Consider the following 24,995-nt stretch of genomic DNA (forward strand, 5'->3'; position numbering starts at 1 on the left):
GTATAGACATAATTCCTTTCAGGCCTATGGTTTCTAAGGTCATTTGGGGAATGTTTGCTATGAAATTTAAATACTGGTACCGCAACTAGAACTCAAGGAATGAGTTCCTTTGAAAAATAATCTCTTTCCAGAAGAACATTTTTCAGATGTTAAAGATTTCACTTCAGTTAAATCCCAGCCCTGAAGGGGCTCCTTAAGGAGTTCTTAACACTAAAAAAAAAAAAATTTTGAAATACGTAGCCACCCAGACATGAAAAGAAGGAGAAAAAAATTAACATATTAATTAAATTATACTAATTATTATCAACAGGATTCATAGAGCAGTTTATTCAAAGACAAGCAGAAACTAAAGAGTCCTACCTCATACTTACAGGCAAGAAAAAGGAGTTGAAGGTGGCTGACCATTCGTGAAAATATTCAGAGTTTAAGCACATAGCCAAATAACCTGTTCTCACATGCAGAGGACAGCATGCATGTAAAAAGTGGAAGGCAGGGCAGAGTCATCCAAAGAAGAAGTAGAAAAATAAAAGGTTTCCATGTGTGTTGCTCTGCAATGTGATAGTCCTCTCATGATAAGGTGGGCAATGGCCACAAAAAACTTGCTCAGTAAGGCTAATGGAGCGATTAACAAGCAGTGAAGGCAATGGTGTATTTCGCAGGAAGATAAAATCTATACATATACATCTGTAACCTCAAAGCAGGATGGATAATTTCAGTAATTCCTCTGTCCTCTGAAGGACAGCCTAGACAGCTTGTTGAGTTCATTAGATGTAAAAATCTATGCATTTAATAAGGCATGAGAAAGAATCCCTAGAGTGTGTTTCAGTCTTTGCTGTCTTTATCAGTGTTGAACACTAGAATTCATCTCTTACACCCCAGCTGCAATCACTGTGCTGACACTGAGCTGTAGTGAAGTGGAACAGCTTGTCAGAACAGCAGCAGTAGAGCAAAGGCTGATTTGAGCACAGAACCATACACATAGTTCATTCCAAAGCTGAACTTGGAAGTTGTGTCAATAAGAGACGTATCTTCTTGCCTTAAGTCTCTCAGATGACAGCAAACATGATGATAGTGCCCTGAAATCACAGCTGGGATTCAGAAGAAATTCTCTGAACATAAAAGAAGTTTAAGATGGACTCTTTGGAATAAAGTTGTCTAGAGAGAGCTCCTCTGCTTCATAAAAAGCACATTTCACTATGTTGAGACAACTGTGCATAATGAATTACTACTACAGTATTCATATTTTTATTGTGTTTTTTAATGAGTTTTCTTTCTATGTTCATATTTGCAGCATCTGTAAGGTAGTGCACCAGTATGATTTACAGGTAGGCTGGAAAATCTGTTCAAAACCAGGGCTATGTCTACATTCTGGGGGAATATGAACCGTAACCATTTCCTGGTTTTCAGAGGTCTTAAATTCAGTAATGTTCTCATTTTAAAGAAGCACAAAGGTCTTTTAAATTCTTAGTTGTAGTTTAAAAAAATTTGGGAAGCATTTACTTCCCCTGTTTCATAACAAAACCTCTTTTTCTAAACAGATTCATTGGAAGGTATTCGTACAAGATGTATTCTCCAAAATCCACCAAATTCACCTTTGCTGAAACAAGATCAACTCTGATAATACAGAACCCTCTTCATAGAACAGTTTAAAAGAACCCATGTCATCCCATGGATTTTGTAGCACTTAAAACAGTTCACTTTCCCACAGGAAATCATATTCAGCTTTAATTACATCAGCAGTAATTCAATGTATTATTCTGAGATCAATATGTAATTTAAGAAAACTTTCCCCCTTCTTATTTGGTGAGATTTCCACTAGCCTGTATTTTAAAATGTGAATACAGTACAGTAGGCATTCAAATTGGACTGTAGGCATGGATTTCCAGGAGGCATTTGCCTTCCACTCAAATCATGCTCCCAAGTATTTTAGAGTCAGCATTCAACAATTTTGATGAAAAATCAGTCAGAACAGGAAGGTCTGTGGTACTGTTAACACAGCCTGAAAAAGTGAGAATTGCCACTAGGAACTGATGCAAAAAACCTCAAACTTCTGAGATTACTGAAGAGCTTTTCTGTATGACTGTCTTTCATATTTACAGGGTTGTATCATGTGCCATTTTCTGCTGCACACAAAAGAAAAATGAGTTTTTTAAAATGTGACTCACATCATCTGATTCCCTGATGAGCTCTGTATCTTCCACTTGCACCACTGCATCAGCACCACACGGAATTGGAGCACCGGTTGTAACACGCATTACCTGACCAGGCATCACAGTCTGAGTTGGCTGAAAAATAAAGAACCAGAAACTAATCTACTTTTGAAATAAAAATTTCAAACCACTTGAACTTTATGCAAGTAATCTACCTGAAAGACCAGAATTCTTATTTGCAGCACTACTCTTGATGTACTGTGAGTGATATCAACAGGTACAATAAACTCCAATTCACACCTGGCTTTATTTATATGGCCACATATGGCTTCAGTTTTATCTCCTTGTATTTCTATCACATGAACAACTTTCAGAAGAAGAAATATACTGATACTCAGAAGAATACTTGGCACAGAAAAATAACTGGCTTAGAAATTTAACTGTTAGATGGTGACCTTCTGGAAACTTCCATGAGCAAAAATCTGGCAGTCCTCAGTACATAAATATTTTTGCAGAATACTCTGGTCGCCAGGGCTGAAATTGCTTTGCTTTGGTTGGATTTTTGTTCTGTTTTATTTTACCAGCACACTATATATGGAAAACCAATATATAATAGTAATGTAACCAACTGCTTAATTTTTAAGCAGATTTCCTAATACTGAGAGACGGCTCAATACTAGCTCACAGAGAATATCTATCTTTGTGAGGGTCAATTTAGAATAGCCTAAAATTGATAATATTCTACAATTCTATAAAGTCACAGGACATTAAAAAGTTTCAGCAGAAGCAATACAAAGAATATAAAAGTATCAGAACAACATGATAAAACAAATGACATGGTTTTAATAACATTTCTCACCAGGAAGACTATTTTAATAAACATTTGTCAAAATCCAGGGTAAAACCATAATTTGACCATAACTACCTAAGAAATAAATAACTAAAGAAAATATTCCTAAAAAAATGGAACTAAAAGAAGCTGATATGATGACTGAGATTTCATTGCTGGCTCCCCATGGCACTGCAGTAAGTCCGGCTTATTTAGGCTTTACTGTTAGTAGTGAACATGTGCTACACACAGATCTACACAGCTGTGATCAGAGCAGCATATTCTGTACGTGTCACACGTATAATTCGTGTGCAGATTGACTCTATATTCCATATGCAGCGCTGGAATACATCCAATACTTCTCAAACTGTGATTAGCAGATATTTGACAGCAACCCACAGGCCCGCAGGCAGTACTGCCCAGGTGCTGTTACCTGCTCCTGCCCAGCAGGCATTTACTCCATGACTTTGGTCAGGAGGTTGACAAAGACTACCAAACTCCAGACCAGTGGTCAGCACTTCAGCTGTATAAAGCTGTTTGCCTCGCCTATTCTTCTACTCCAGCGCTGTCATAACCTCTGAAAGGTGAGTCTTACTTTGAAATGTGTGTATTTCAAAGGCTATTCATTGGGACAGAAGCCCTAGGAAGAGGCTGGGAATGGTTTTTACCTGGTTTATCACAGTACTACAGCCACCTACATATCCCATGAAACAACTGAGCCTGGAACTGACTGAATCTTGACCCTTTTCTACAGGTAATGGAAATCTAATATCCTCAGAGAAGAACATAAATAAAATGCTAATATAAACTTAAAAACCCCACACTTGCCATATGTCACGGTTAGTGTGTTTTTAGGGCAAGATTCATGTTATCCTAACCTAGGTATCTAAACCAGATGACATAAAAATAGTATTTTTAAGAAAATGGCATTTGTTCCTTACCACAGACTATTCAAGGAGCTGTGGATGGATAGCAGAGATACTGCCATTTATATTAAAGCAGCTTAAAAGGGAAAAGAATGCTATCTAGTGTGTAATTTTGATTTTTATGAAAAGAAATGTTACAAAAGGCAAAACTTATGCCTTGGATTATGTATTTTGCATACCATTGTAGATATAATCTAAAGGTACATTACAAATAGGTAATATTGTTTCGAACTTACTAAGTATTGCTGACTTAAGTGACAATTTTCAGAGGAAAAATGTATTGCATAAAAAATTTCTCCCATTTAAAAAGCACCACAAAGAACACAAAATGTCTACCACTGCCACAAATCAGAGTCTATGGTGATGAAACGCGCTGTAACTAACCATGTTTTTGGAGTTTATTGTTAGATGAGTGAATTTTTTGAGATGCAATGATGTGATACATTTAAACAAATTTATGATACAATAACAGCTGCTTTTAGAACTGGTTATGTTGCTCATACATTTAATTTCCTTTTTGTCTGCTGAGAATTTGATCAGATTAACTTTATGAAGAAAAGTCAACCACCAGGTTCATTTGTGAATCTCCAGGGCTGTGTACCTCTATGACAGAGATTATGAAGATAAAGAAATGACTGCTTCTCAGAAAACGTATTAATGTACAAAAATTTCACAGCAGCTCTCTTAGAGGCCTTTGAGATCTCACTTTTACCTGCAATGGGGGAATACTGGTTTCTGTCCTTTGCCTTAATTACTGATAATCTACTCAATTTTAGTCACTGAATAAACCCCAGAAATAATCTACTAAGCACAGCCCGTATCTCAGGCATTTTCTCCTGCACATGATTACACCTCTCCTGTGATTTAGAATGATCCACGCACCTTTCTGTAAAAAGGCACAAGTTAATGGAATAGTGGAAAATGTCTGCTTTTCATCCTATATTGTAGCTGGTTAGTCATAGTGCCTCTTACAAACCCCTTTAGAAAGTCTTGCAGGAAATGCTATGGTCTGACTATGTAAATCTACAGAAGGAAAGCCATTTTTCCTATGGTTAAGTGTTTCACACACAGGCCACTGTGGACGGCTCATGACCAGTAATCTCAAGTGTGCCCTAACCTTCCCAAAACAGGGTAGTGTCTGAAAGCCTTCCCTGATATACAATAAAAAAAGGGTTGACATAAACATGACCATCTGGAGATGGAAATCAGAAAATACACAAATTAAAAATTGATACAGAAATGTCCAACTTGGCTGTACGGCCTCCCTGCATCTTCTTCCTTGCTACTAGCATTTACACAACCTTTTCCCCTACAGGAGGAGCCAAATCTAAATCTGTTTTGAACTCCCTGCTGTGAATCATTCTGTTAATTGGTCTGTAACATGAAAAGCAGAGTGTTGCTGCTGAGAGTGACTGAAGGGTGAAATGAGACTGAGGAGCCTTCCAAGGCTATAAATAATTTCTTGGGAAGGAGATGAACCTGAAGATGTGTTTGCCCCAGAAAAAAACTTTGACCAATTATTCTGAGGTCAACAGTCTTGTTTTTCTAACTTGCCACTGGTATTTTCAGAAATAGTCTCTCTCTGCATGCCTCCCCCCAACCCAATTTTTGTTCCTTGCCAGAGAGCCTTCCTATTCCCAGTAATCTGGGAGGACAGACTGTCCCTGCAGAGAGACATTTCTGAGCTCTTGAACTTTGTCGGAGGGAAGGAGGTTTCCATTTGCCCTTTTATCTTTTCTACAAACTTGCTGAACTGATTAGGACACTGAAACACTTCAGACCTCTAATGGGAAGTACTCCCCATTACAGACAACTTCAACAGTACTGCTTTTAAGCAACACTTTGCTGTGATATTTAACTAGCAAAATGATAATACTGATGACAGGGGAATGTGATAGGAGTGATAATTCATTGGGTTGCTCTGCTGGTTCTTGATATTTTATAGTGATCATAAAAAGGGCTGTAAAAATAGTTGTTAGTACTTTGGATTCTGGACCAATGCTTAAAAATGCAGTCAGAAGGGCTAAAAATACAAGGCAGGTTAAAAAACTGCTGAATTCATCAGTTTGCTTTTTTTTTTAGACTTTAAAGTAATTTTACATGTTTTGTGCAACAGATCCATTAATCTAAGTTCACATGAGTCTCAGTACTGAGAAGGTATCTATTACACCAAAGTATAATTCATGATGCTGGATGGGACCTAAAGCAAAACCAATTTTCACAGTTCTCCCTATCTATCATGATTAGCCAAATTAAATGTCTATTACACATTCAGAGGCAGTTCAAGTCCATTTAAAAAAAATGGAATAATCCTGCAACTGGTAATACTTCTAAAACCTGATACGACTTTTGAAAGACGTCAATTTTACTTGGGCTTTTGTGTTCAGCACTCAAAATGGACACCCTATAAAATCCTCACTAAATCCTCACTAAAACTTATCAATTCCTTGTTTTGCCTGTTACTTATTCCTTTTCTCCATCATTTCACATAAAATACATAGAATTATAAATCAGGACTTTAAATAGCTGGAGAAACATTTTGGATTAACTCATGCTCTCCCGAACAGAGCTGGCAGGTATGATTAAATGGACACAGTAACAGCAGTGGAACATAACTGATTTTTTTTCCCAGTACCCCAGTATTAGTACAGAAATTTCATGCAATACACTCTTGAATTTGAGAGCAAATCACAAAATGTATCTATTAGTGAATATTTATAGAGCACAGCAGGTCACAAATGGGTCATGCCTCAACTTGCTTTTAAAATCAATCCATGTATCTACTAAAGGTGCACAAACACTCTTCTCACAAACCAGCCTCAAACAGGCTTCCTCAAGATTGTTTTGATCATTACCTATCTTTAAAGGCTTCATACAAAATTCTTACACTTCATTTTGCAGGTATCAGTGTGAAAAATGGAAGCATCTTACAAAAACAGTTATTGGGCTGGCATACTTTAAAAATCTGTCAGCAAGAGGGGGGATAAATCATGCTTTTCTCTGCTTATGCATGGTTGCACCATGAGAAATTTCATGTCCTCCAACATTGTACCAGGGCAGAAGGTTACTGTATGCACTCCTATCAGACACGTCAGCACAATGCACTGAAGTATTTTGGGATATCCTTGTTAGTTCCTTATATAACTGTACTACCTCACTTTCTGAAATCACATCCCAAGGCACATATGAGGAGGGTCAGTACAGCTGTGTCCTACTTCACACCACATCCAAGACTATTGAATTTTGAAGCACTAGCAAGGCTTGTAAAAATACAAAGCAAAATCTTACAGAAGAAAAATACATTAAAAAAAAAGAAAAGAAATTGTGCTCACCTGCTCACCAGCCTGGGATTCCCCTATGATGAATCGATCTCCTGGGCCATCAGCAGCTGTTAAGAGGGACAACACAAATGGTAAAGGCTGAACCAAAACAAATTATGGCATTGTAAATTAAGAACAGGAGAAGAGCAAAGATGATCTACTGTTCAGTTCTGCAGTGTCATCATGACTAAGGTTATAGAAGTTCTGCAAACATTTTACTTTTTAGGTCCTTTTGAGATGTGTTTATTATTTTCAAAAACACAGGTTCTAGAGAACAGAGTATTTTTAACTGAAAATTTCTGGGCAGTATGAGGTCATGTAAATGAAGACTAGGAGGAATTACATTAATAACAAAGATTTAAGAGTGTTCATGACAGTATTGCAATACTGAAAATTAAGAGTCAGAGGTCACTGATTTAACAAGTCTTCAGGACTTCCAATTTAGTAAATCTGCATTTTTACAGGGACAACAAAGGCACAATTACTAATGGCATTTAAGCTCCTGCCTGCGTCAAAGGTTTTCAGCAAGTTGCATTAGTGGTATTATAGGCCTTACCATGGTGTAAAGCATGTATGAACAACAAGCAACTCTGCCTTTCCAAGCACAGCAGTCATGCTGCCAAGCATGCTCAAACAAACTAGGCTTGAATGATCACATATAAATATGTGTTATTATTAATTTTAAATCTGTAGCTGTCAAAAGTTGATTTCCTAGAGATGAAGTCTAATCAGTGACAACCTTTATCTTAATAACTTCTGTTTTACTTCAGGCACCCTTAATATCCACCTAGGTAACCTTGTATAGAGAATAACTGCTTTCAGGAAGGATGCCCATTCAGTCTGTAATGATTTACCACATTTGTACTCATGCACTGGCTGCAGCTTTGCAGATCATTATCTATGGTACTTAGTCACGTTTGAAGACTAATAATTAACTTAACTTTAAAAGCCTATCAAACAGACTAATCTATCAGCTTTAGAGCAAACGCTAAAATAACAAAGTAGAAATGGACTCTTCAACTATTTAAGATATGCTTGAATAATGTATGTAATACTACTGAAAACAGTTATCAGACCTTCACCGAAAAAAATGCGCTTGGATGATCCAGCAAAAGAAGAGAAAGAAACCCCTAATAGCTAAATTATTTTAAACTTGATAAAATGCTACTGAATTAGATTTTATTCCCTCACTAATAATAATATGGAGACAAAGTTTATAGATGATGTACAACTGATATAAAATGAGAAAAAGACAGGGGTTTGGGCAGACATTTTATGCCACTGAAAGCTTATCTTTAACTTTGCTTAAGAAGTATCCATTAATGTAGTCAATATTATCTCTGCCTAAAAGCTTTTTTTCCTCATATCCAAAGACAACAGGTTCACAAGAACAATAAGATTAGAACAAAAACAATAGAGGAGAATAGAACTGCCTGATGAATTCAGGGCGGACCTAAATGTAAAGAAAATTATTAAAGGCATTGTCCAAACGTCTTTGACACACAGGCTTGGGGCATCAACCCACTCTCTAGGAAGTCTGTTTCAGTGTCTGCCCACCCTCCTGGCAAAGAAATATTTCCTAATGTCAAATCTAAACCTTCCCTGGCACAGCTTTGAACCATTTCCACACATAATGTCGCTGGACAACCTGTGCCCTTCACCGCTACAGGGAGCTGTAGAGAGCCATGAGGTCACCTCTCAACCTCCTTTTCTTCAAACAAGACAAACCCAAAGTCCTTAGCCACTCCTCATAAGACATTCCTTCCAGCCCTTTCACCAGCTTTAGTATCCTTCTCTGGATGCATTCAAATATCTCAGTGTTACTCTACTTGAATCCACCACCAAAATGAGGGTTTGTGTATTGGTTCTGACAGAAGTTGCTGTACTTCATGATCACTCTGCTCATTCTGCATGTTTACTGAAATTGTACTCGTGCTTTGCCTTACCCTGCAGCAATCAGGTTGCAAGACAGCACTGGCTTGATCCCAAGGCCCTTGTCACTCAGCATTCTACTCAGAGCTCACCCTCTTAGCTTTTCTCAGTGTTACATTACCTGTATTTCTCTGGCTACATATGCACTCCCTTGCTGCTATTACTAGTCATTTTGGTCTGCCTGTCTCTCACACACACTCATCTTGTAGACCTGAAATTTTATTTTTATATCAAATCTATGGGGAAGCTACTAGATTACATCCATTGCATGAGTCTGCAGTCAGTCTATTTCATGGGCAGTTGCTTGCCATGGTTTCAGCTGCCAGTAACAAAAAAGATATTTTTATGTCCCTAGAAGAAAGTTAGCTATTGCGTACAAGTTTCAACATGGTCTTGTGATGATTCAACCACTACCAGAATTAAATCACTACTAGTATAATGTTCAATTCTGTATATTTTAAATTTCCTTCATAGATATATGAGGTGAGCATCATTGTTCTTACTTTACAAAGGGAAAAACTGCTGCACAGAGAAGCAACTGGCTCAAAATGATACAGCACCTACTGGCAAAGCAGAGTATGAATTCAGGTCTCTTGGGAAACCACATTCGTTGCTTGCAATGAATAAAGTCATACAACTAATTTTATTTATATATGTCAGCAGCAATATTTTTAAAGTAAGAACCTCTTCTTTTGAGATGTGTCTGTAAGAGAACATTCCGGTAAGTTTTTTGAAAATTCTCTGATGCAATCAGTATCTGTAACAATTACTATCTGTAACAAGATATGTAAGAAAATCCTCATTAAATCTACAACAGAGGAATAGAAGATGAATCTGTAATTCAGAAAAAGATGTTCTGTTATTTTCCTGAATTTTAAATGTTTCCAAGGAACACATGAGGAACAGAGATCCACATCTAGGAGCACACCTGGATGCACATTTGCTTGTGTACACATGTATCCACTTAAAAGATCTGAGCTCAGCTTTATGGCCTTCCTTCAAGACAGTTGCATTTTATATAACTGTGACCTCAGCAATGATCTGTATCAAATCTAAACCAAAATAACCCCTGATGGATCCAAACCAGATGAATTAACATGCTACAAAGTGGTAGACACTGTACTTCATGTCCACAAAGAGAGTGTTTACCTCTGACAGCGTAACCATCTTTTACTGATGCTGGAAATGGTGGCAGATTATCTTTTGCATATACATCTTGAGCAAGGACTCGGCCCATTCCATCTAGAGAAAAAAGAAAAGACGATGCTCTGTGTCATTACAGTGAGTGAAAGGGGGAAACGAAGTTAACAACAGTGTGCTCCCAAGAGGTGAAATGTATGTGTATGGGACATAGAGATCTCTCCGGCTTTTGATTTTTGACTCTACATAAAGGAAAAAAGAATGGAGTCTGAAAGTAGTGATAAAGGATTTGTTGAAGTCTGTGCTCCTGGTTATAGTGAAATTGCTCACAATAGATTTGAATACCAAGTACCCAAACCCAAAGGTGATAGCTCTGATTAAGGATCAGACAGAAAAACAAGTATTTGTTTCTTCAGGACAATTTTTCCCCCTAACATCTCTTAAACATATGTATTTTCTTTATTTTCCTTTATTTGAATTTCTATTAAACTTCTTTTTTAAAAACTTTTAAAATGACTTTTCAAAAGTCAATCCTGTGCACAAAAGGTGAGAGGTGATGAATTGAGAATGGCAACGATGGACAAGTTTTCATAAATTGACAAAGAAGTTTTGCAATAGATTAGCTTCACCTAATCACTGAGAGCATTTCTGCTTAATGGAAGGTGAGTGCACATAAGTGACAGAATTATTTATGTAAATTTACACTGTTATAGTTCTAAATATTTTAATAGCTGTTTCAAACATACTCTTTCTCTACACTTAGCAACTATGACTGATGAGCTGTAATTTGTCTCAGCCTCCCTGTAGAGACTAATATGAATTACTTCTCCCTCAGTCAAGTGGCTGATACATTTATGGCACCAGCAAGAGCTTTTTTTTAGTATGATATAGAACAGAGTGGAAAACATGTAACTTACCCCTTGATACGGTGTGAGAGGGAAAGCAGATTTATTACATGTGTGATTAGATATACTGGGAAGGGACACATGGGTCAGAACTACTGAGATTGGCTTGATTCCAGTATGCCTAAGTAGAAGAAGGTAAGCCCTGCTCATAATAGAAGCCACTGCTCCTACGGTGCACTGTGGCACAGGAAGGCAACATCCAGCTGAAAGAATGACGGAGTGAGAGGATGCAGGATTATTTCTGCCAGGAGAATTTGCATGGATATGTACTTTAGAGATTATGATCTTTGAGATGTGCCAAAAAAGAAAAGTGCATAAAGTGTGTTTCTTATTTTACAGACAGGGAAATCAGTATGGTTCTGGATTCCCAGGGAAGGCAGAAGAGCTAGTGCCACACACTAAATGGACAGGTTTTGTTAAAAAGTGCACCTACTCGATTTGAAAATGTTCAGCTCCAATGAAGTGGTATTATAATGAAAATTATATTTTGCTTATTAACTCAAAGGGATTTAGTTAGCAATTAATTATCATAACTACAACATCATTGTACTCATATCCATATGTATCAACTTTGAGCCTGAAGTCAATATTCATGCTGCATTGCTGAAATAACCATTGCCATGAAAATGCTGCTGAAACCCATTAAAGCAACTAGAAAAGCACTTTTGTGATGGCCATTAATTCACCCGTGCAAACCTGTGTATCAGTGCCTGTGATACACAATACAGAAGTCATTAGAAAGCTCACAAAAGCTTGTACACTTATACTGAGTAAAGGAATGCAGACACATACATTTAAATTATAGCACAGAAAAGGCAGCTATCAAAGGCCTAGTAAAAACATCCTTTGTTCACAGATACATAGAATCTCATACAAAAGTGATACTTCTAATTTTAGCAGGCAAGTTGTGCCTTCCTTCTGCTTTGTGTCTGCATGCAAAATCACACCAATTAGAGCAAAGTTGAACAGTATGTTCTTGGCATACTGCCATGCAATATTTGAAAGGAATAAATGGCTAGCCAGTAATGGGAATGAGTTTCATTATAAGAAGAAAAAGGTAAGAATTGTTTGTTGAAGTAGCCTTAGGCATTTAAAATGAAGCAAGTCAGCAACTAGAGGACAATCTTGAGTACCTTTATACTCTCTCTTATTTAAGAAATTATCCTAAAAATACAGTTTGACCTTATTTTGATTAATTGTAATTCAGAAAGATGTTCTTAATTATTTTAATGTCATCAAACTGTCCCTTGTGAAGCTCACAGCCTTCTAACACAAAATGGAAAATTATTAAGGTCACTTTTCAAATGTGGGTATTTGCTAAGCTTAGGTGGTGAAACTGGTACAGTTCTGTGAAGAACTTTGATTTCTCTGGGGCACAGCCATAAGGCAGATCTTGTACTAGGAGGTGATGGATTTTGTAAATATTGCCCTGGTAGCACTTCAGCATGACATGAAAAGTCAATGCTATCAAAACATTCACTTAGGCTCTTGGACTAGACCAAAATAAATGTGCTGTTCTCGGGCTTCAGCCCATAAAATGTAGATTGCTTCTGCATTACAATTTTATTATCAATTAAACCGCTGTCTCTTCTTAGTTTCAGAAGAATAATCATAATCATGTTGTCTAAAAACTTAACCTTATGTGCCCACAGAGCTATATTCAGGTAATCTCATTTATTTGGAATAAAAGGCTAATTGGGGGCTTCATGCAAGATATCGATGATGGCAGGTGAGAACCATGCTTCAGATGCTTTTGGTTTATGACATTTCTGTTTTTTAAATATGAAAGAGGTTAAATAACCTATACAGTCACTGAGCAACACACCAGCATGAAAGACATGTTTCAAAAGATAACTTTAATAATCCTCTCCCTCATGTTAGGAGAGAATAGATAGATCTGTGATACAGTATACCTTGACTTAATCAAGAATAAAATCAGGACTGTACTGGGTATCTGTACAGAATAACATTCAGCAGCTTTATTTATCAGGATGAATGCTATGAAATATGTTTAGTAGTGTAACTAAATCAGGTTAAATTAATTAGGCAATTAGCACTCCTAGAATTTTACACATTTCACTTTCCTTAGGGAGAAACTGTACTCCTGAAAGATAGTTTTCAGAAGCTCAGTGTTAAATCAAGACACAAACTCACAAAGAAAACAGACACAGCACAATAGTGCTTTTCTGAATCCAGTTTCAGACCTCCAGGACTACTTCTTATTATTTTCTGAAATTAGATGTATATGAACAGAAAAATAAATAAACCCGTAGCTACATGAAAAACTGGTTTTTAATGAATTGCATTCTTCAAAATTAACATCTTTTATCAAACACATACATGTGCACACACACACATATGCCTATACAAAACAATCCTATGTATGTCTATAACATTATGATGATCACTGAAAGTGTTCATCATAATGTTCTGAAAGTGCATTTCCATCTTGATATTTGTATCTGTAGATTAAGAGAATTGAATTTGCAGTATCACAGACACAGACATGTCCTTAAGGCTGTCTCTTATAGGCTCAATCCTGAAATTTCATACTACATACTTGGAAATCTTACAGTGCTAAAATAAGTGTATACTACTTTAAAAATAAATTGCAAGACAAAATTTTGCACTACAGTGCAAAAATATGAAGGAATTGTTGGTACAATTATGTGAACATTAAATCAAGAATCTGTCTCTATTAATGTTACCATGGATCTAACACTTGTGTTTTGGGTGAGAGGGAAGAGAGTCAAAACTATGGTGACTCAGCAGACTCAGTTCATTATTTTTGAAAGAATAAGAGTGCCAGGAATAACAATACATATGTTCTGGAATTAGAATCAAAACTTCTTTTATGCAAAGAAGAATCATAATCCTGCAGTACCATAACTGTATCTGACATACCAAAATAAATACATGATGTGCTTATTTTTCAGGGAGGCAGATGCCAGTCTTTCATCCTTTATTTCAGGAATTCAGTGTTGCATACATAGCATTTATTTGGACTGAATGTACCCAACCCTGCAGCTCATCATATTGTTCACAAAGGGCTGTCTTAGCGAAGACATTTAACTGACAGCTACCCAAAAAGGCACAATAGTTATGCTTAGGCATTTATGCCTTAATGCCTTCTTCTAATCTGCACACCATTATGAAAGTGCAGGGTGTATTATGCATATTCCTTGTTGATCCAGTATTGGTGCTGTTCTGAATGGAGGATATGGAGCATCTTCTCAGAAACTGTGCTGCCAAGGCACAGGGGAGCACTGAACTCTGCTTGGAGTCACTAAATGCACAAGTGTGATATTACATATAGTCTGCTAAATCGGTATGTCAGTATGAAGACATCTTGAAGGCTTCTGGTAGCACAAAGATTTGGCAAAGAGCATGAAAACTTTGAAATTCCAAGGCAGAAGACAGAATATTCCATTCAGAAACCATTGATATCTCTCTGCTGTCTGTAGCACACCAATGTCCTAAATGTTTTTGCCTCTTGAGGTTTACAGTTCCACAATCTCTTTGCTCACCACCTTACTTTTGGACAATCTGGAAGAACCCCTGGAGGAGGTTTCTGCTTCCCTACCTACTTTAGGTTCACTTTTCAGCGTATTTCCTGTCATAGTTTTGTTATGTATCAAGAACAATCTCCCAGATAATGCCTAGCCTTGATGCTCACGAAGAATCCAACTTAAAATACCTCTGTAATTGATGATTTCTGTTCCAAGCACTGGGGTCATCTCCAGAACTGTGATGAAGGCCTTGTCCATAGATGTCAATGGGAATGGAGACATGCGATGTCTTCTCGCTACCTTGGTAATGTCAACAGCACTGTGACCTGCAATGAGAAAGAAGCAAGTTTATGTGTGCTACAATGAGCAGATTCAGGTAGTGATGTTCATTTAAACGATTTTACTGAAACTAATATGGCACTTTGGAGCAAATTAAATTAGTTAGTTATCACTACTGAGCTTTCATGTCAGACACTGTATTCAACTAGAATCAAGAGAGTGTATATTCTTATTTATAATCAAGAACATACCAGAAGTCTTGATGAACATGAAAAGATTGGTTAATCTAAACTAGAAACCCTTCAAGGTGATGCAGTATTTTACACTGATGATGATACTCTGAGACTAACTCAGTTCTATGAACTCAAGACAATTCACTCCATTCTGTTCTGCACAAACATCTCAACATGCTCTGTGCCATACACAGATAAAGTGTGCCAGTGAACCTACAATCCAAGAGTGAGATGGGAGTCAAAAGGTTCAAAAGGAAGATAGAGCACAATTAAACCACTGGGCAGTCAAGACAGCAGACAGTGTCTCCGGCTAGTGGGCATCCTACCAATTGACAAGATTTTGTTGTCACCATAGCAAAGTGTTGTTTAAATGTATGATTAGAGTGAAGGCAGTAGGACAACTTAAGGAAAGCTTACTTTTCCCAAGTGTGAGGGACAGGTAGGGAGAAAATATGACAGAAGTTGTTTGAAAATGAAGCCAACAGCATGTTTGAATCCATGGTACTTACTGAGAGATTAAACAAGGGGACAACAAGCTTTGAAGGATTTTGAAAATGAAGATAAGCAACTGAAGAGAGAACTATTGCAGGAATACATAAACAAGAGTAACAGATAAAAACCAAAAGATGAAGACAATTACAACTGCAGAGTATCTTGAAAGGATTTACCTAGAACAAGAAGGTATTTATGAGAGCCAAAGTAGATGATGTTCTATATGTGTTATGTAATGATATTCCTAAGTAACACAATACAGAAAGCATTAACAAATAATAGAAACTAATTTTTATTGACGATTTTGCTTTGCAGTCACTACATAAATATCTAATTTGTTGTTGCACATCTGCCTCCAGATTCTGCAAAAAAACCAGATTATTGCTTTAAGTGTAGTCTTCTAATTAAAAGTAAGTAAAAAATAGCACAACAATCATGGAGTCTAAGTCCTTCCTTCAGAAGACAAGGCTTCTTAATTAATCTGTATATAAAAAACTTGTTCAGCACTAACACATGCTTGCCTTTTTATGTGAGAGATTGTTCACTAATTATTTTTGCTATTAACACAGTAACTATCTTTCAGAGGAAGAAGTAGAGACAAGTAAAACTGCCCACCTAATTCTTCCAGGAATGATTCTGGAAGAAATTTTTTGAACAATCTCTTTGTGCGTATTTAGAAGGTAACAGGATGATAAAAGCAGGCACTGTGAATCTGTCAAGCACAAATAATTTTTAATTGACTTAATTCCTTTCCTTAAGATAGCAGTTGACATTCTGAGGAAGAGAGAAACAACTGATGAGACATTTTCTAACTACATTAAGACTTTGCGCACTCTTAAACCTAGCTTTCTCATAAGCAAACTAGGGAGAAATGATCCAAACTAAACTATTTTAAGAGGAAAGTGTAACTAATGGAAAAACTGCATTCCTGGTTTTAACAACAGGGATCTCTTTAGCAAGCTTACATTTCCAGTTATTATGCCTGTTTTTTGTTAACAACACCATTAAAGAGGAAAACGAAAGCATTTGTGAAATACAAACTTCCCATACCCACCTCTGCATAGAGAAACCCTGCTTTAGCAGCACTGTCATTCCTGCGGGCCCAGCAGATTCCACACAATATATGCAAAAAACATTTTCCTGATGTTTTGTTTTAAGTTGGAAAATATGAAGGAAGATGCTAAGAAAAAATATATCACAGCAATGAAAGCTGAGGGAACTGTGTGGCAGTAAACAACCTTTATGGTATTGCCACTAGCTGTTTTTATTGCTACTACCAGTAGTTTCACTGTCACTTAAAACTCAGTTAGCTACTTCAAAAACTCACATTTCGCCTCTTCAACCCTTAAAAAGTGACAGAATTCACTGTTTTGAATGCTTTGAATGGTCCCCAGAGAGCAACTTTCAGATTCGCAAGTCTGTCCCTAATGCAAGTCATTTGCTTAAGACTAAGGTTCTGTTAAAATCTTCTGAGAAATACATTCTCCAACATAGATTTTTTGGAAAATAGATAAAATTCCCTAAATTCTGACATCTTTTTTCCAACACCAAAAGTAACACTCATTATTTCTGCAAGAAAAGCCAAGAAAATAGAGGCCCTTTAGGTTAACATTAGCATGAATAACCTTAATGAAGAAAGAAAGATGCTGGTGCAACTACTAACCTCTCTCTCTCCTATTTCTTCCTACAAACAAATGCTAACTCTTCTATTAGAGGTATCACATGTTTAAACAGACCCAGAGATAAACAATGACTTTTTTTAAGTTCTAAAATTACTGAATGGTACTTTAATTACAAGCAAATGACATTAAACAACTCCTCAGACTTTACCAAGTTATCTTTCACTAATGTGAAATGTCAGATAGCTCTAAAAATAACTACTTACATTAAGCTGCATTTTGTATGACAAAATAATCCTCTGGCTTTGAAGCAGCTAATTCAATTGGTTGCATAAGGTAGAAAATTCTTGACAGCCTTCTCTTTTATCACCAAAACAACTTCCTATTCCTGTCATTATACATATATATATACACACACAGGGTGGATCAAATTTTAGACTAGAAAAGACTCCCACAACACAAAGAAAAAGAATTGCGTGAATTAAACAACACATCACTTGGATCAAATGTCAATTCTTAACCTTTGCATTTTTTTGTTTGGTTCTATGTAATCCAACATTCAAATTCATGTTCAAGTATGAAAAAAAAAAAAGTATATTTAATTTGAGAACTTCCATTTTCATTGTCTTGGAGTGCTAATTCTTGCCCATAAAACCTGCACACACGTGATCATTTACAACAAAACCTCACAAACAACACAGACCTCCACGTCATTAAAAAAACAACTTGGAAGAATAAATTACAGGGTGATTCTCCATTGATACATGAACACTATGAGCTATTTACAGTTTTACCTTTGGACTGGATTTCACTGCCTTAAGTTATTAAATTTCTTCTGCAAACCCACTTAGTCCCACTTCTGATCTGACTATCACTTGCTGTCTTCTGAGAAGTCTTAGTTTCTCAACAGAGGTAGAAAGTTTCTGTACTTACTTGCTCTGAGGATGTTCTCTTTGCTGCTGCACCTAGACTGGACCTGCAGAGAGAGCACAGAGTCTATGAGCTACAGAAGTTAACAAGAATGCAAAATACAGAGATAAAATGGGCAAGCTCCTGGGATCTAAGACAGAGGCTATACATATTTTCAGCAACATTCTTACATATTTTGCATGAGGTAAGTATATTTAACCAGAAGGGTAGTAAGCTGATGGTCAGAATCTGATACAAGCAATTTGATTCCACACCCCTCCCATAAGAAACAAGATGGCCTAAGGACAGTAGGAGAGAAAAATCAAATAACAGTGCTTAAAATTACGTGTTAAGCATCAGTTTTCAACAGAAAACCCACATTTTCTTACACAGTTGTAATTACAGTAGCTCTGAATCTAGGTCCTATTTGATGATTAGACAGAATACTAACATAACTATATGACCTGATTGAAAATTCTACTGTTGCTATTTTCAGGTATTGTAGAGAGTTTAAAATATTCGGTTTCAATTGTGTTGATTCTGAAGATGTTTAATATGAATTTTTCACAATTGTATAAGCAACTCACAATTGTATAAATGGCTCCTGGCTGGAGCCAGATAAATTTACTCAGCTGTTCCTATTTGGTTAAAAGAAATGCTATGTTCAGTATGAATTGTATAGTGGAATTCTACTTTAAAAAGTAACTGTGTGAGAATGACTTGGTTTCTCAACAAATCCTCTTCCTTGATGCTTAGCTGACACTGTGCTATTCCAGATAGATTAGTCTGGCTACAGGGAAATTGGACAATTCACATTGATCTAATATTCTAGTAACACTGGATATTTACAATTCTGTTTACCATGCAGATTTAAAAAAGAATTGTTTTTTTAAAGAGTATCAGCCCTGTAAACACAACACACTTCAGATTTTATCTATACTGAAGCATCAATTCCTGTTAATTCTTCTCAGGTTTGGAAAGATAGCACCATGTATAATAACCCTGAAGTTGCAAGTTTTCAGATGGATTCTACTGCCAGGCCAGCTGACTGAACTAGCAGCACTTGAATAAAAAGCATTTTGTGTGGACAAAACCCCAGCTAAAATAAACTTCACAGGAAGACAAACCTCTGAGATTGTAAGAATTGAATCCTTCTCTTTTTGACTTTTTTGACAAAGGTATTTTAAATTTCAATGAGAACACTAATAAAGTAAAGCTGTGGACACGTAATGAAAGAAGTGGAATAGCACAGGTGATGCTGAGAGTGTAATTTCCCAGCAGAACATTTGTCTCTGCTGCAAAAGCAAAGGAGTGAATCCAGTTATCTTTCAGACCTCACTTTGAACTTGCAGTTACAGAAAAATTGCCTAGAAAGTGAATATGTATGATGTAACAACTGATGAAGAATGGTAAATGCCCAACCCCTCAAAAGCTGTCTTCAGAAAGGAACAACCATTTAAGGCTGAAATGAACTGTGCCCCAGCTTCTAAACCTCTTTCTTCTGTTCCACAGCAGCTTGCCCCAAATAGATATTCACATAAAAAAACTGGATTCTACAGTGCAACACGGTCTACTTATTGTAATGGAATAACTTATGGAAAGTAATGTTGCAACTTAGAGTGGGTTATGGTGTCCTTCCCTGAAAAAAACTCTTGTTTAACAAAAACAAACAGAAAAAACCCCACACCCTCCCTCCTTCCCACCAAAACTACTATACAAGAAAACTGCAAACAAAATATTAATGATGCCCAAATTTGGCCCAGAGTTGTTTTACCAGATTTCAAAGGCATAAAATGAACTCTCTTTGGAAGAAGTGAATATTTAACTATAATTTACCAAAGAACAATTCTGGACCAAAAAGGTGATATAATGGTAGGAAAGAAAACACAAAAGAAAGAGAAGCACAGTTTGAGAGGGAGAGAGAAGCAGGATGGATGTTGCAAGGCAGAAGATGGTGTATGCAAAAGGAGACATGGGCCTATGTGTGTAAGGCTACTGTTTAAAATGGAAGAGGCTCTCTTATTTTTCACTGAAAAACATGAAAAGAGAAAATGAGGAATGGACCTGCTGCAAAATAACCAAGCGATTCAGCAAACTGTGGAATGAAATACAGTGAAATAACATAGTCCTAAAGAAAAAGGCAAAAAACCAAAAATACAAAACACAAACATTTGAAACGATCTACTAAAACAAACTAAGTAAAATATGTGATCCAAAGGACACAGATAAAAGCTACTAGAGAAGGAGGAAAAATGTTAGCAGACAAAGACAGTGCTAAAGAAGTAAAATGGAAGTCAAGAGAGAGTCTTTCAACAAAGTGGAGGAACAGAAGGAGCCCAAACCCATAGCGCAAAGCAATGTTTGCGAATGGAAAATAGCTCCTTTGAGCAGTAATAGTTACTCTCGAGTTGTAGCCTCTATTCCTCCTCAGTTCATCTTTAAGCCCTTCCAACCTATAGTGGAGCTAGTGTATGGACAAAAACAAGAGATTTATAATGAACAGAGCAGCTGAGATTTGCAGATCAAATCTTGCAATATAAAAAACGTGCTGACAAAGTTTTGCTCTTAAAATGTCCAAATGACAATGGTAACAAAAGACAGCTGGCTTCACATACAGCCTCTTACAGGTCATTTTTTTAATTCTGTGCACACAGAGGACTTCATATTTACTTTTTGATTTCTTACACCCAGCCTAAAGTTTCCATGTTATCACTCACCTGATGGGCAACATATGCAGTATGAGAAATAATTTGCTTCCCACAAATTTTAAAAGCAGCTGTGGAAGAGGAATCCATGATAATAAAATAAAGGCTTGATCAGCCAGACTTGATTGTTTCCCAACCTATGCTCACAGCTGCAGAATACAAACCATGTTTTAACATAACTGACATCAAAATTAGTTATTACATAATACTTCTCTTTAATATGAATGCACATTCTTATCCTAAATGTTATTTTTAATCAAAACTCCAGTAAACTGATTTTGAATAAAACCCACCAGTTTCCTAACACATACAGTTTTGGCAGCAATGGAGCTTTTTATAAATGGGGTCATGTGCTTTAAGTGCCTTTTATCATATTCAATATTTGTGTGTTTTACTACTTTGTTATTTGTGACATTTACAGGAAATCTATATTGTTTTCACAGCTATTGTTAAGTGAAGAATCCATACTACATTGCATATAGTACCATGAATGACTGGGGAGAGTTATTATTAGTAGTATTTACTATAATTCTTCTCATTCACAGGTAGTTACAGAAATAACAACCTATGGCTGTCTTTTCTTTCACAGGGAAAGTATAGATTTATTGTTTGTCCATGCTACAGCCTCTTGGCTCCCAATCTATCTTGGTAGAAGATACACTGGGCTACCAGCCAGTACCATTCCCCTGCATAGTTCAGACAAAATAGAACCAAACCCAAAGCATTCAGTTCACATTACTCTGTATTTTAAGCAAACTGGATTTTATGTTCTTGAAGATATAACTTCATCACACCGGAATGCAGAGTAAGCTTTCCCCCACAGGCTGAAGTAGTAAATAGAATGTGAAATAAAGTACTCAAAAATAAATAAAGGGAATGGGAAAAATAAAGAGTTGTGCTGACAGCTTCTATCTATCAGTCATGATTGGTCTGAAAAAAAAACCCCAGTGGCTTGGCTAAATTGGATTAATTTAAATTTACATAATATGTTTTGCTGCAAATAAAAATCAGTCTAAAATTTTTTTTTACAAGAAAAATAGAAAAAGACATAAAGAAAAGTTCATGCTACAAGTGAAGAATTTATGTGAAAAATAATGAAAAAAGAAAACTGAGAAACCCTTTAACACTTTACCATGACTGTTAGGAATTGTTAGAGAAATTACTTACCTTTTTAAAGTCATAACAAGATTAGCACAGTGTATTAAGTCAGCTCTTCATTATGGGAGGTACAATTAAAAGCCATTGGTTATAATAAAACAAATTGCTAGACAAAGATGAAGAGTTTCCAGCCCAATATGAAAAGCTAACTCTTACGGGAGTACATTTTAACTCAATATTACAACATGAAGAACAATTCAGAACAATGACATCAAAACATGAGTTACCATCAACAGAAAGTTCCCATTTTTCAGGAACACAGTGCCTGTAGGAGGCTGACCCCATAACCTTTAGCACTTATGGGAAAGCACATTGCTCCACTCTGAGGAAAGCATGCAAAATGTGGAACCACCAGCAGAAACCCAAACATACGCAGACACAGAGGACTAAGGTACAGCAGAGGGAATGAGTTCGCCAAGCTGTAATGAAGGAAGCAGGGTAAGCAAAGCACAGCAGCTGTTAACAATTTCAGAACTGTATTCCTCTCACTCTCCTGAACACCAGGCAGGCCTGTTCATGAGGTATTGGACTACTGCACTTTCTGCTGGTGAGAAAGTGCGTAACTCATACAGCCTTTCCTTGAAACTTCAGCTTTATGAAGACAACTTATCTGCAATGATGTGGGAAAGTATGCTGCTGCTGCTTTTTTTCTGCATGTGATTTATTAGTGATTACATGACCTGAGTTCTGTACAATATATACAGTGCACACGCCATTTGAATGGTCTCTGAAATATTTGCCTGCTTTAAATAGATTTCAAATCATATGTTATCTGATTTATAACTGAGGGGTTTGCAGTGTGTCTTCTGCCTAAAATACTTTTTATCCTCTAAGAGTGGATAAATTATTCAGTGCCTCTAAATAAACAAATAAGAAAAAACTAAACAATGAATAACAATGTCTCAAGCTTCTCTGATAATACTTTAAAAACTGATTTCAGCGTGTTATTCTAAGCAATGTCCAAAAGGTTAAACTGGGAGCAAATAAAAAAATGCAATGAAATACACTGTTGATTTCATTAAAAAATTTGGGTTAAATCTAACCTGAAGAACAGAGAGAATAGCTTTGACTGAATTAATATAGAATATAAAAATGAAGTTGCTAAAAAAACATTCACAAGTATGGCTTGGGTTGGAAGGGACCTTAAAGATCCTCCAGTTAAAAAAAAAAAATAAGTGCATCTGGAATTGTGTACTTTAGAAAACATTCAGTAAAGTATGTGAGGATTAAATAATCCTATTACAACATGCAATCTTCCTATTTCAGGAATCGATTCTTATTCAAACAACACTTTTACACTGAGCTGAACACACATGGTCATAAGAGAATGCTTTATGGCCATCTGAATCAGGACTAAAATCAATTCAAAACAACAGAATAATTTTTTGTTATTATACTGAGACCACTTCTGAAATGGAAAGAAAAGTGAGCATGAGGAATTTGATAGCAGCAGACATTACTCATTAACACAATTTTTAAAACAAGCACTACTGATGGTGGGATTCAGCTCACCAAAATTTAAATACAAAAAATAAGTAATGTGGTATTCCACACAAGAAATCACTCATTTGGAGTCAGTGGGAAGAAATAAACAGAAAATTAATTTAAGCCAAAGTCACTTTAGGAGCAGATTTTTACAACTTATCAAGTGTTATGCTTGGTAGACTGGACATGAACAAAAGTCAATTTTAAATCTTGAATATGTCACTGTCTTCATACATATATTACTGAGCTCTCTTTTCTGAGTTTTTTTTTAATCACCTACACTTTACATACAGATTTATTTAATTTTGATAACTGTTTCCCAGTAGACTACGAACACACATATGTAATTCTATGGCCAGATTACTGTTCATCCTAACCACTATTCAAACAGGACAGTGGAAGTGGTTTGATGAATACACCATAGAAACATAAGGGCTGAGTTGGTTCCTTTTACAGGAGCAGTATTAAAAAAAAAAGGTATTATCCAATATTTCAAACAATACGGAATGATAAGGCAAAGGGCAGTTTTCTGGGATTAGTCACCTCTCAACAGAAACTGACATTGTCCATTGGAGAGGTAAAATCAACACATTTATTTCTAGAAGAGGATTCAATGAAATCTTACACACCAACTAAAACTGCGAGCTGAACACCTCACAATGAGAAAATAGCAGTAACTATGATATATACAGCAAAAAAAGGAGACAAAATAGCAAACCACAGTCAGCTAACAGGAAAGCAAACTGGCTACTACGAACTGGCACTATAGGCTTCATAGTTGAGAATTAATAGAGGAAAGAGGGATTTCTTCTCTTCAGAGTAATTTTAATGAAATGTTTACTTTTGTATGAGAAAAAAATACGAGCTGCATTTTGTGTTTTTAGGAGTAGGGGACAGCATACAGATAATGCTGTATGAGTAGCACTAGAAAGATGGCACGTTTCTGTGATATTTCAGGGGCGGTTCAAGATCATACTGCTTTTTGTTCAGAGAAGCTGCATTAATTATAATACCCAAATATGAAGAGATCAAGTATCTTGTATAAGCTAAAGCCCATATTAAATCAAGTCATAAACATTTGTGCATGAACTCCAACAGGTATTTCTAACCTGTGCTATCAAAATTCAAGTGGGATTTGCAGGATACAAGAAATCTCTAGAAAACATTGCACTTAGAAAAATAAAACATTCTACTACTTGTATTACTAATTGTGAATAAGATCTTTTATTTGTTTGAATGAAAATCTTGAACATTCTCCAAATACCCTGGAAATATTCTCCAGTTTGAGAAGTAGCTAGTGTAAACAAAGGCAAAGAGAATAAGCTGTATTTCCTAAGAGGTACAAGGGCAAAAAAAATCCTGTTAACCTCGTTGTTTGCCACAGAAATGGTATTTACTTGCCTA

The 24,995-nt window shown here is 36.3% G+C and overlaps 1 protein-coding gene across 30 annotated transcripts in view; it reads right to left on the reverse strand.

The window, feature by feature from the left end:
* GPHN (gephyrin) overlaps nt 1–24,995 on the reverse strand; it is a 282,654-nt gene that overhangs the window by 32,837 nt on the left and 224,822 nt on the right. For 15 of the 30 annotated variants that reach the window (XM_017742125.1, XM_017742124.1, XM_017742127.1 and 12 more), the window contains 6 exons: nt 20,645–20,707; nt 18,268–18,310; nt 14,900–15,037; nt 10,307–10,399; nt 7,238–7,293; nt 2,166–2,285 (listed from right to left, as the gene is read on the reverse strand). In XM_017742125.1, the coding sequence (XP_017597614.1) occupies nt 2,166–2,285; nt 7,238–7,293; nt 10,307–10,399; nt 14,900–15,037; nt 18,268–18,310; nt 20,645–20,707 (513 nt within the window). The remainder of the gene's footprint in view (nt 1–2,165; nt 2,286–7,237; nt 7,294–10,306; nt 10,400–14,899; nt 15,038–18,267; nt 18,311–20,644; nt 20,708–24,995) is intronic. The other 15 variants (XM_017742128.1, XM_017742151.1, XM_017742149.1 and 12 more) reach the window with 1 other exon arrangement.

This window comes from Corvus brachyrhynchos, unplaced genomic scaffold (genome assembly GCF_000691975.1).
Source record: "Corvus brachyrhynchos isolate BGI_N302 unplaced genomic scaffold, ASM69197v1 scaffold115, whole genome shotgun sequence".
In the NCBI taxonomy this organism is placed as follows: domain Eukaryota; kingdom Metazoa; phylum Chordata; class Aves; order Passeriformes; family Corvidae; genus Corvus; species Corvus brachyrhynchos.